This window comes from Cataglyphis hispanica, chromosome 2, assembly GCF_021464435.1.
Source record: "Cataglyphis hispanica isolate Lineage 1 chromosome 2, ULB_Chis1_1.0, whole genome shotgun sequence".
Lineage (NCBI taxonomy): Eukaryota > Metazoa > Arthropoda > Insecta > Hymenoptera > Formicidae > Cataglyphis > Cataglyphis hispanica.
Window position 1 is genome coordinate 8,069,654 of NC_065955.1, and position 14,328 is coordinate 8,083,981.

At 32.1% G+C, this 14,328-nt stretch overlaps 1 protein-coding gene and 1 long non-coding RNA gene across 5 annotated transcripts in view; one reads left to right on the forward strand and one right to left on the reverse strand.

Annotated features, from left to right (window-relative positions):
• Positions 1-6,207, forward strand: part of LOC126858741 (nephrin-like) — a 248,339-nt gene extending 242,132 nt beyond the window's left edge. For all 4 annotated transcript variants that reach the window (XM_050609249.1, XM_050609251.1, XM_050609250.1 and 1 more), the window contains one exon: positions 348-6,207. In XM_050609249.1, coding sequence (XP_050465206.1) covers positions 348-835 — 488 coding nt within the window. In that variant the 3' untranslated portion in view covers positions 836-6,207. The remainder of the gene's footprint in view (positions 1-347) is intronic.
• LOC126858809 (uncharacterized) overlaps positions 1-14,328 on the reverse strand; it is a 116,372-nt gene that overhangs the window by 4,130 nt on the left and 97,914 nt on the right. The gene's annotated exons all lie outside the window — the stretch shown is intronic.

The window sequence follows — 14,328 nt, forward strand, 5'->3', positions numbered from 1 at the left end:
TTATAACTTGCATATGATATAATTTTAAATACGTCATATTTTTACATCAAAATTCTTGAAATATTTAAATTATTTGCATCTTTTTTTCACTTCTAGGCAGATGGAAAATGAAATATGAGTTGAAAGAAATATCAAGCCAAATATAAACGTGTAACTAGTGAAATTTGATGAATTGCAATATTATCATAACACGCGTAACATAAGCGTAATCTGACAATTTTCCGTCGTTATTCTTTTATAACATTATTGTCTCTCGTCTAATATCGTCTAATGTCTATTTTCTAATGTTTGCAACCTTACTTTCTATAATATCCATACTACGTCTATATTACCATTTAATGTTTCAGTATCGAAATCGAGTTATATCGGTAACCCGAGCCCGGCGCCGCCCAACGATGTGAGCTTCTACAGCGTGGAGATGGACAACGGCAGTCGGGGCTACATGAGCTACGATGGCAATCCGAGTCCGGCGCCGCCCATCATCGGCGATCCATCCGGCGGACCTTACTATCCTACGTCTATGGGTTCGACGGGTCACATAATGGGTGGACACTTAGTAGGCACTGGCACCGGCACTCTGACGCGCACCAGAACACTGCCGCGTCCCGTACCGCCGCCTGATGTTACCGTAATGACCGCGGGCACCAAGTCACCGATACCACCGTCAGTGCCGCCGCCGCCCGCCACGTTCGCCCGGGTGGGTGCCAACAACGGTGGGCCCCATTCGCACCCGCATTCGCATCCGGCTCCGCCGCCGCCGCCCTGCCAGAGCCACCCATTGTCAACGTTCGCGGCAACACCGAGTTATTCCGATATCGATGGTCATCTTGTCTGAGGCTCGCCGATCTTCGGGCCCAGCTCGGTGCGTGGCAAGTACCGCGCCGTCGCCCAGGATGACGACGAAGATAATCGACCAGTCGCAGTAACGGAGAGGAGCACGCGTCTTTGAATGACGCGGAGTGTTGTAATGACGGACCCTCTTCTAAATCATTTGCATCGTTGAAATCGTGATCACTGATCATCTCCCTGAGCGACGACGAGCAGACCGACGGTTCGCGAACGACGGCATCACGGCTTGAAGGTCCTAGCACTCATCATTATGCACCAAAACAATCTTCGAAGACTATGTTTGGTGCACGAGAACGAAAGTGTGTAAATAGAAGAAGAGAAAAAGAGAGAATGAAAAGAACATTGAGACGAGAGTGGTGCACCAGGTAAACTGCTGTAAACACGCCTTTCCCTTCCACGCGGCTACTTTCTAGACGAGAGGAGACATGCGCGGGGCTCTCCTATGCGATTGAATTCTAATTTTAGGAATATATGTATAATCGAACACTCGATAAGCGAAGGCGATCCTAGAGAAAAAGAGGCGATCGCATCAATACGCGAGCGTACTCGAAAAAACTCGAAGGATGGTTTTACTGTTCCATTTCCTATCCTGCCTTTTCCCCCAACTTTACCATTTTTCCTAAATCATTACTCTAACTCATTGTCTTTGTCCGCTCGCCTTAGCGTTAGTATCAGCTAAAATAGAGATCACAGCGTAATCAGTGACACGCATATGATCGAAGCTCCGATCGACACACCGATTTTATCGAGGAAAGTATATTTTCTGTAAATACATACGCGTAATCAGAGAGACAGATGAAAGAATACTCGCGGCAATAATTTTGTTTTTTGATTAATTTATGTTGGTATGTAACTATATATAGCATCATTATGTTTAGATATCACTATGCATCAACACTTATCGAGAAACCCATGAGATATCTTTGAGATATCATCCGCAAAGCGATTTTCTTCACTCTGATCGTATGATGCCGAAATGTAAATTTCTAAATCTGCAATCACAGATCGACTTCATGATCAATACTGATATTATTATCAGTATAAATATCATTGGATATATATCCATTTTCCTTGATACTAGAATAACCAACCTCATTAGCTTAAAGTTGGAAGGAAGAAAATATCATGTTCAAAACATTTGATTGATCTTATATTATAATAAAAAAAAGTTTAGATTAAATTTGTTATTGAATTATCAATAAATATCATGTTAACATAGCACCAAGCATTATAGGAAAATATGAAACATATTATGAAACAATATCACCATAACGCTAAGCAACATTTTTGTAGTATTTTATATGCAAAATATTTTTTTTCAATTTTCAATTTGCGAATTCCTACTTTCAGATTTAATTTACATTTATTTCTTTTTACATTATATAAGTTTATCTACCAAGTTATAGGCTAATTGGTTATTCCAGTCCCAAGGTATCGATACGAGTTTTTCATGATTATCGCACACGATCACTGATATTGATTTTCAGAATAGTGATAGCAATATTAATTAATGATCGCACAATACTGTCCTTTTGGAGCTCGCAGCTACGCAAGAGTGGGCATATCCGTCATGACCGTCCATTGTTTACTTTTGCGTCAGTAAGTCGGTTTATCCCGATGATTCGATGCTGCGGAAGACGAGACAATCGTTAAAAAGAAGCTTGAAAAAAGAAAGCTTGAAAAATCGAAAAGAGTGCGACGATAGCGCGGCGAGGTTAAACTTTTTTTCCCTTCCTTTCCTTGTCCTCCATTTGTGTCGTTTATGATCCTATTTGAGTTAATGACGTCTCCTTAAATACAATATTCATGGTGCTAGATGATAGTTTAGTCGAGTTTAGCGCTAAATGTGTGGCGGTTTGATCTCGAATCTCGACATTTCCATTCGGTGAAACATCATCTAATGCCAGGATATAGCCATTTTTTAGCATTAAACGGCAAGCATATTCAACGAGTCCATCATTTTGCGTTTTACGAGGGCATTCGGGATCTTGCGAGAACAAGTAGGTAAGCCTGGAGTCAATTATAACAAAGGAGAATTGTATTAATTATACAACATGTCTGAATCATTTTGAATTGTGTCTCTGAGAGTGCATGAAAATTTTGAAATATTTTTTCAATTTATACAACTCGTAAAGAAAATTCCTTTTTATATTCGATCTTTATATTCCTCTTTATACTTGTACTCTTCAAATTGACTTCAGACTATCCTATGTATCTCATAGAAATGAAGACTACAATTAGAGCGTGCGTTGAGAACTTTGCTGGTCCGTTGTTTCTGCATCAAACAACGTACAAAACAAATTGTTAAGTACGTTATTAGCATAGTGCAATTTGCATATCATAATTCATATTCGCGAATTCTTCATTTATTTAATTTACAACTACTCTTGCGTTGCTTATATACGTTATACAGCTGCGTTGCGATTCTTGTCCCTTGTGAGTAACTCTTTTCTGAAACGAAAAACCAATCTGACACGTATCGTACGTAGAAAACAGAGTTTTCACTGCCGATCTTAAAGTCAATACTATAGATAGTACATTGACCGCGCATATACATGTTGATAAATATTTTTATCTTCTTAAACACACGCAATATACATATACACATATAAAATGTATGTATATTAAACGGCCATTCGCCGTATCACGCCGATTTTTACGATGTTAATCGTATATGATGAATCGCTCGTTAAAAACCTACGTACATTTGTGTTTACTGGTGATTCCAATTAACTGAGATAATGAGAGATCCAAGCTTCTCGCCATGAATAGAGATGAATGAATCGAGCTTGCGTTTTCCAGGAATGCATGTAGAAATGCGTTTACAAATAGGAAAACCGGAATACGATATCAAGACACGCGACCAGTGTAGACTTTAATCGAGTTGTTGACATCGCAATTTCGATCTCATCGCTATTTTTACTTCGTAAGCGATTGTTACACGAGATGAAGATACGGGAAATGTGTAGCGAGTATAATCAGCGAGAGAAAAGGATTCTTCAGAGAGGAACAAAAGAACCGAGAGCCATACTAGTGAATGTCTTCGCGTAGTGATATCTCGAATAAAGACAATAGTACATAAGTTTAAATTGCTACATAATGATTTTTAGTTAAGGAGGAATATAAAGGTATTCTCTGCCGACAAACGCGAGGAAGATATTTGCGTCATGCACTATCGCGGATAATCGTATTATTAGCTAAATGTTCGACACATATACATATATTTTTGCATTTATTTCCAATTACTAATTATGATTAAATGTAAATAGTGTGCGATAATGTCTCAGTGTTTCATGCGGTTGAAAGAGAGAGGGAAAACATTTTTTTAAAAATCGAGAAAAAAACAAGTAATTCAAATGGATCATATGAGGGTCTTCACTATTACCTAGGCTATAAACGAAATATTGCTTAGAAAGGGTAATAATGCTGTATATCCACGCAAGGAAGAAAAAAAGTTAATCCCGTTGATTGGACGAAACAACGTCTTTCCGTTCTTCGTCGAAAGCCTAAGTAGTCAGCGTATATATATTTTTGAAAAAAAATGAGAGATGATGATGACGACGAAACTTGATGCGTTTGGCCTATCGTAAGAAGGGAGGATATTATTACAACAAGGGAGCTATGTAACGCACGATGCATTTGCGTTCCGGCGGTAAAGGGCTGTGACAATGAGAGGTGTAAGTCCCGTCGTGAGTCTCTCGATTGGGAGAATATCATCGTCGCCGATGGTAGCAGCGCGTGACGATTTACGATAATTATAATAATAATTGTTATCATTTTGTCACTTACATTATACATATATATAAAATTCCATTGTTCGTTCCCGCGCGAAAATCTGTCTGTATGTCGGCGCGATAAAGTCTCCCTACAATAGTGTTTTTAACTAAGCAAAAAAAAAGAACACGAAACTGCGACGGGAAGAGATCGCCCGCGATCTTTCACACCTCACCACGAACGGTGAGAAATTGTTTGCAAGAAACAATTATACTTTATCCGCCCAGACGGTCACGTGCGTCGCATCGCTCATTGCGAAGAGATTGTTTGAAAGTTTTATGAATAACGTTTTTCCGTAGCATACGCATATATATTGTTGTTTCTCATTACAGCGATTATTTGTTAACGTAATAGATTCTACAAAGCTTATAAGACAAAAAGAGATAATAGGGGAAGAAAAAAAGAAGAAAAAAAAGAGAGAGAGAGAGAGTATTGTTAAACCGCCGTTGTGTATGGAGCCGCACAGTTCGGCTTAGACTGATGATAAGAAATTCACGTATGCTCAATTAGAGATGAACATGTTCGCGCATAATTAAGAGTTCTATTTACATATACATGTTTTATATTTGTAATTAAAAAAAAAAACAAATCATCTATACTTAATATTACCTGAAGATTATTATTAGATTTATGTAATCTCCAAAGTATTTGCTCATCAAAGTGCTAGGCATGTTAGACGGACCGCTATTCGTCCAAAATGGTACCTTGGAGATGGACATACCATCTAACACGTATGATATTTGATATTTTACATAATAATAACGACAACACTTGTAATTTCGTTGATTACTCTAAGACATAGTCAATCCTAATTATACAATCATTAAGGATATGGAAAAGAATCAATTAATCGTTTTACATGTATATATATATATATATAAACGTATAATGTACATAGTACTTAGATAGACACGAAAGGAATGAAAGAAATGAAAATACTTGAATGAATTATATCAAACTACGAAAAAAAAAAAGAAAAAACGAATTGAGAGAGCTTTTGTATATTAGATGTATATTGATATATTCACTTTGTATCATTCTTTTTATCGCGATGATATAATTATCGATGATAAATAGGGATTAATGACAGCATGATTATTTCTAAAGATGCGATAAAACGATAAAACGCAAGTATCGTGAATCGCAAATCGACGACGAAATAAAAAAAAAAAAAAGAAGAACGCATCAGGACAAGTATGCGAATAATGCACAAGAGATTGCGAAATTGTATCCGTTCCAAAATTGATATCGCCAGTGTTCCACCGCCTTCGCGTCACGCCACGTTTTTCACGACGACGATCTTTTATGACGATTTTTTATCACGAACCAGGCTCTATTATCTACTTTTTCACGTATAGGACATAATTTTTATCCCTTTGTGCCGAGGGTTGCGCCAATAATAAACGAAAGTACGTTGTACTCTTCCTTCCCCCTTTCAAGTTTGTACGTAACTATTATCACCGCGACTGATCTAAGTGTTGCTTCCGTTTTATGTGCCAACCGATCGATGTTGTTCTTCGACATGTGTAACATACCGTGTATTAATGCGAAATGAAACTATTAAGAGAAAAAAAAAAACACAAATGATTAGCAGTGCGATCGACGGAAATTTCTCGGCGCTGCTTTTCCGAGTACAACAAAGGTCGAAAAAAGAAAAGAAAGAAACGGAGAAAGAAGATGAAGAATAGAAGCGAAAATAAAAAGCTCTCTGATCGATGTAACGATCGATGTAACATAATTGAATGCCCACGATTAACTGATTAATGTACATATACATAGTATTTTTACATTCTAATTCTAAATTACATTTCCAATTCTAAATGGTATACACAACACTACACTCACTGTGAGCTTCGCTCCGTCATCTGTGTATTTATTTGCGTTGACGACGGCAGCTGCTTGACCGTTATCGATCTATCCCTCTTCGGGCTGGATGTATTTCATACAAAATGCATTTTATAACGATTGCTCATGCTCTCTCTGTTTTTTAAAATCACTCCCGCATTAATACATACTCATTCGCACTGCTGCACGACGTTCAATAAATATATATGCCTTGTGCCTTCGTCGCACCACGTTACTTAAACCATAATATGTAAGACAGATCGAAGGTAGAAACGAAGAATACCTTAGGTGCGAAGCATTTACAATTGTTTTTGAAATACGTTTGCGCGATTTGTCTAAACTGTGCTTATTGCCAAACTTCGTAGCGGGATGTAGATTTTGAATGTTTTCAAAATACGAAACAATTAAAGAATGATATGTACATTTTTTTTCTTTTATATATATGATTATGTACTTCACGTTTACTGCCGCACAATTAGCACGGCCTTTAATAGGAATGAACGGCGTTTTTTTATGTTCGAACTACTGCCAATATTTTTTACATCGATATTATGTCGAAACAAAAAGCGTAAATGTTGATTTTATACTTGCATACACAGAAGCAGAGCGAAGCTCGACACGCTAGTCCTTAATTTAAAACCAAAGTAAAAGCAACATTGTGTAGCGTTTAAGAATCTCTATTACGTATACACACACCTGCGTGTCTATACAGACATAATTATAATTAACGATTCCAATCATTGTAATTAGGTAAATGAACTAACCGATAAGCAGATAGGTAAAAATAAGCCACTCATTATGTGTATCATCTTGTTTTTCATTCGTAATTTTTCACTACACGATTAACATTTTACCTAGGGGAGCCTTTCGTCAGCTAGAATTATTCTGTATCTGTATTCTGTATATTGTTTTCTATTGCAACTATTAAAACTGATTGTCAACTTATAAATCGGTATGCCTTTCTCTCTTCGGCGACAATTTCCATTGCCTTTTCCTTTTTAACGATGCTAATGAAGAGAATTTTGTTTAATAAAATAAATATCACAAATATTATATATAATTAAAATAAGTAAATTTTCTTTACTTCAAATAAATATGATAGACCATTGAAATATTTACATTTCTCTAAATTTACAAACAATCAGTAATTATAATAATTATTCCAAAGAATTGCAAAGAAAACATTGACTTTTTTTATCGAAAAAAATAGAAAAGAAAAATATTATATAATATACCCCTATATTTAATTGGGAATTAGAAAAATCCGAGCCGCATTTCATAGTAATTTAAATTTCTTTTTTTTTAGACTTGACTACTCGCAGTATTCCCAAAAAATTTTCTTTAAAATGTTCATCTTGGAATAAAATACACACAGGATATTTCGTATATATATTAACGGAATTAAACATAAACATTGTTTATAACGCCTCGGCGCGAGGACACTGGGAAAGAGACTATTACTACATAAGAAGGCTTGATATTTCATTCCGTCTTTCAATATTTGGCCAGAGGGATCTGAATGAAAAACTAATACTACTGAGCAACCTAGTGCAGCAAACACGAATGATAAATGCTACGAGAAGTGTAAAATTACAAAAGTAGATATTTTTTATAAGATATCTGTGCTGTGTATATCTCGATATGTGGATATTTATTACTTGAACTTTTCTCAAAAACAATTTCTTAAAAAACTACATCAATTTACTATTTGATGTAGAAAAGAGTAATTGACGAAAGTAATGCAAGAGTAAATTAACGGCTTTTTAATACTCGATTTATTTACTTGACGATGGAAATGTTATTGAAATAAAAAAGAACTTTGTAATCATATGTCAATGTATATTTTTCCTTTTGTATAGCACAGAAGATAACAATTACTATTGTATTACATTATATTTGTTGTCATTTTGAACATAGAGGATCATAATGACGATGATTATAACAGTGATAATGATGATGATGATGATGTCGAATAATTATAGAAAAACGAAGCACTAGATAGATTTCAATAGAAATATATTTCTTAAACATTCAGTTGCGCTATTCAAATCTATTCTTTTTTTTTTTTTTTAATTCGGCAAGTAAAATTCTCTTTATCGAAATCCATTAAAAATTTGTTAAACTGTTTTCTTGATTCAATTTATTTACTCGATTTGCATTGTGCATATCAGTAGTGTTTTAATTTTTCGTAAAGAATCTCGTTATATTGTGTAATTAATAATCATTAATAGCAGTACTAAATTTGAAAATATATTGTTCATGATCTAAAATATTTAAAATTTTAAATATCTTTCTAAATACAAGTAATTTTAAATCGTCCAAATTATACAAAATAAAAATTTCAACAAATATCGTTATATTAGAATTTTGATTCTTCATAAATTCGAAAGGGTTTGTTGCCCCAAGATTACATATAAATTTTGCATTATTAAAACAAGAAAATCGATAATAATAACTACATGATTATTTTACTGTATTAAAAAACAATGTATTTTATATTTTTTATTTCTGTAACGCTCTAAACTCTAAAACGCTTTTACAGTTTCTGAAAAAATTTCTCTTTATCCGCAACGAACATTTGTAAAACTTACTAGAATTCTGTACATTACTGAAATCGCTTGCTATTCGTGATCATTAATGTAATCTCAATTAATATCGACAGGTACCATGCTGATATATCTCATATAATGTGTTTAAAATAAATATAAATCATTTATATGTTTTTTTATCGCGCAATGATCACGACAGAGTATATCTTAATTAAGATTATGACAACTTTCTTGCAAGATATTTGCAAATCTGTTCAAGATATACTTCTTGCATAAAATTGTTCATTTTCGATTGCACAATTTACAAATTATACATAGAGAAATTAGTTTATCAAAAAAAATTCAATTATTAAATTTCTCATCATTGCAATATATTCGATATAATTTCATGCGAGATTTACAAATGCTATTGAAAAATTTCAAACTAAACTTTGATAATATAAAGATATTCTTTTTTTAAAAAAGCGCATAGTTAGTTGATATATTTACATCATTCTTGATTTAAGGCTAACGCAAGAATTTAAGGCTAACGCACTGCTCTTAGCGCAAATAAAAATATATAAAAATAAAAATATACCCTACTGGCCAATAGTCTAAATAGCTTCATTTTTATTTTACAGATAAATAACATTAAAATAAAAAAGATAAATTTATTCATTTCATATAGCATGTGCATTTTTAATTGAAACATTTATCTATTTTAAATAAATATACCAAGAAACCTAATTTACATACACATTCATTAATAATATGTTAGTAAAATAAAAATAATTTGTCAATATCGTTCACACAAATATATATATATACACACATAATATCTTCGTTATATATTTATATTTCAAATTTCCTCTTTTAATATTTTATCGTTTCATATCTCTAATATAGAGAAGATCTATATCTCTTTGCAAATTCTCTATACATTTAAATGCTATTAAAAAAAATTCTATATAAAAATTTTATATAAAATTATTATATAAAAATAATTAACATTATATAAAGAAAAAAATCACACAGATTTATTTCTTTTTATTTTAATATTAGCTACTCTCTTTTTATTTCTTTTACATATAAGAAATTCTTCTTCTCTTTTGATGAAAGAACATTCATAAGATGATTTATTAAATTCAAGCTTTATTTTATAAAATATTCAAACTATTGACCAGCAACGGATATATACCACAGATAAATATCTAATAAGTCTTTAAAAGCCTTAATTACACTCGGCGATAAGTTGCTCGGCAAATTCAGAAATAAAAAGTGAAATAAATCAGCAACCGAGACATAATGCCTTATAACATAAGAAAAAAAATCACAGTTTTATTTAAGTCTAGGTTTGTATGTATATATATAAGCGGTATTAAATAGTTGTACTATTTACAATCTCTCGGAAGGCGCCGCGAATCGCGCCTCGGCGCGATTCTATCGAGCCACATGATACGCTCTAATAATTATTTAATGAATAAATGTATGCTCTCTCTCGGGTCAGTCCCGTTCATGAGAGAGCATCGTTTTACTTATGAATGAAGGAGAGAATATAGCTCATAATATATAACACTTATATAAAATGACGTGCACGCGCCTTTGCACTTGTGAGTACAATATATTTTGATCCGGTACTTTGACATGGGTGAGGTTTGCTCTCTATCATAATAAGGTAAAAGACAAGGCATTCTGATAATTCGGTAATTAGCATAATACATACAATGCAGCATATAATTTTTTTTTTTTTTTACGACAATATCTGTGTGAATTGTTTTTTTTTCTTCTTGTATTTTATATTTTAAAATAAATCATCAATCGCACACGAACAGTAATATTAAACTTTGATTCGATAGAATTTTATAATGATATTTTAGCAAAGAAAAAATAATCGCTAAATTCATTATCAGTGAAATGACAAAATATATAATTTTTATACAATTTTTATATACATAAGCATACATATATTATTTAAAGATTTTTATCGAGGTCTAACTTTTCTAACTTTTAACGAGTTCGACTTTTGTTTTGTATTGCAAAAATGAATTATTTTCGATTTTCCTCCGTTCGTAATCATTGCTTAAAACTGATGGTATTTCATCGATGTCTTTTACCTTATTACTATTTATTAGCACGATAGTCACTAATAAACATATACGCAATCCCGTGAGATGCGGAGAAAAAGGGTTTCACTTTGATTAAATATACATGTAATATATGCATATAATGGCGCTCGCGCGCGAGAATATCTCGCATGTGTATAAAAGTTTATCTCTCTCTCTTCTAATATCTCGCTATCACTCAGAGTAAAGAGTCTTTCCTGTATATAAGGGCAGCTTTTCTGCCGATGATAATAAATTCTCATTTTGCACAATAAATACCATGAGAATTATAAATTATTAGATCCTTGGATCAATTCGCGATCATATATGTATATATTTGCAAGAAATAGTATGATCATCACACAATATCAGAAATTCAAATTTCGAGAATGAATTGTGCCAGCAATTGCGAAAATAGTTTAAATAAAAATATAATTTTTTTTTCTTTATTATTTCATTAATTTATATGTTTTAATATCATATATACGAAATAATCATCAAGTTTTATCAGTAGAGAAAAAATTAATATGGTAAGATAAATATGTGAGACATATATATATATATGTGTGTGTGTGTGTGTGTGTGTGTGTGTGTGTACGTGTGTATGTATAAATATACGTATGTATGTATGTATGCATTTATTTTGTTCAATCATTAAAAAATTTTTCAATAAAAATATATTATTTTTTACTGTAAGACTATTTTGAGAATTGCAAACACAATTCTGTATTTATGATATAAAAAAATTCAAATATTAAATTTCAAAAAAATCTAAGTTTTTATAACACAAATTATGTTTTCTAAATATATAAAGCATGTTGTTTTTTTAAATAATATTCACTCACTTCTATATATAATTTCTACGTGGGCTTTCAATCGTGGAAACAGAAAAACAACTATTATTATTTTTAATAACACTAAAACTTAATTAAGTAGACTTTTTGCGCATAATATACATGAAGTAAATGTCGCTCATCATTAAATTTGCCATTAATGTGTAAGATCGCAGACTAACGATTTAATGTTAGATATGAATCATTTTTTTTACAGAATATATATATAATATTCTGACAGCCTCAATATGTATATATATATATATATATATATATATATATATATGCATATATATACGCACACACACACACTACACACACATACACACCTACACATCACGCGCGCGCACACACACACACACACACACACACACATATATGTGTGTGTGAGCATTATTTGATGCTCTTGTAAATGCTCCATATATACGCGTTTTTGCGTTATAACTGCTTTTCTTTGTTGTTTAAAACTTTAACCCGCCTGTTTCTACACGCGACTATGCATTACACACATACATCATGTATTCTAATAAAATTAACAAGACATGAATATGATTTGTATGACTCATTCTCCTTCATTAACATCTCTATTTTTGACAGATATAACTTATACGTTTTTTACGTATATCATACTGATTATTTATATATACATTAATTATTGATCAAGTATCCAAAGTATTCCTCGCTTTCATAGAGTTGCATCTATATATATGTATGTATATAGTCTTTATCAACACTAAAAAAGCCAAAATAGCAATAGGAACTACGATATAAAATATTTTATTTAAACAAGATATTTAAAAAACATATTTTATATCGTAGTTCCTATTGCTATTTTGGCTTTTTTAGTGTTGATAAAGACTATATACATACATATATATAAATATTTAAACAAATAAGATATTTTATATCGTAGTATTTCCTATCGCTCAAGAGCATAAGATAGATGATCTGAGAAATGCAAAATTTTATTGAGTAACCAAGATAAATCTTCTGAGTTGAGAATCGTTGATATCAGATTTTAATATTATCTTTTAATTACCACTCGAGAATTATCCACATTAGTTACACCGGCACGAAAAATGAAAATTTTATGCAATGGATGATACATAAGAATATAGCGGCCTTCGAGTAGATATCCATTAAAAGTTTTATTAAAAACATTTCTTTTTATATCTTATATATATATATATATATATATATATATATATATATATATATATACATATATATTTGTATCAGGAGTTACCCTTGGAGAGTAATAGTTAATTTTTGAATGGACACTAATATTATTAAAGTCATTCTTATTTGAAATAGTATCCGCTATTGAAATTGGACAACGTTATCAGAGAGTAAAACTCTTGAATGCACATCCATTGAGTACAAATTTCTCTGCTAAATTATCTTGACTTAGAGATAATAAATACGCACGCGTCATGAAATCTCCATCTTCTTATTATTGATAATTTTTCTTTTTTTTTTGTTGATAGTTTCTCTCTTTCTTATATTCTTAAAAGCACATCTATTATTATTATCATAATCGCGTTAACGCTACACTTCATTATTAACTAACATTATTACTATTGCGCTGCTAATGCTACTAGTGTTACACGATTGTTAGGATCTCTTACTACCAATATTATATTAATTATTACTAGTATCGCAAACAATCATTGGCGATATATTGTTAATCTTATTTATTGTTATCGTTATTTTAACATTTACTATTAATATTTATTGTTGCAGTTGCTGTTCTTGTTCTTGTTGTTACTATTATTGCGAGCATGTTTTTTTGTTCTTAGTGCGTTACAGGCTGTGTGTAACTTCCTTGGTCCTGGTCCCAGTTCCTGCTACTTGTCTGCTTGTGTTTGCAATGACAATTGAAAAGGATGCTTGTGTCCTTGCGTATAGTGAGGGTACATTTAATTAATTATCATCGGATCATACACATCGTCAAACATGATTAAAACCGAAAACCTGAATTCTATAAATATACGTAACTAAAACATTGGAAGACTTTACAACGCCAGAAGTATTATTCGTAAGTTTAAGAGATCACACATCGTATAATTAAGGACATCATCTAAGAACCTTAAAATCATAAGACTGTATGTGTATGTTTGTATACAATCTTTTCTGTACGTATTCTTCACAAATGTGAACATCAATTTTATGTTAATAATAGTTGAGAAAGGCAAAAGCTATATATAGGATATAAAGCTATATATAGGACATTGCAAAATTCGATTCTTAACAATAAACAATAAAATCTGATTATTGGGATCTTGTTCACCTCGTACAACTACAAATTGCTAATGTTCGTAATTAGATAAATAATAGATTTTAAGATTTTTTTTGTTATATTAAGAACGGTAAAAAGAAGAAATTAATATTTCTATA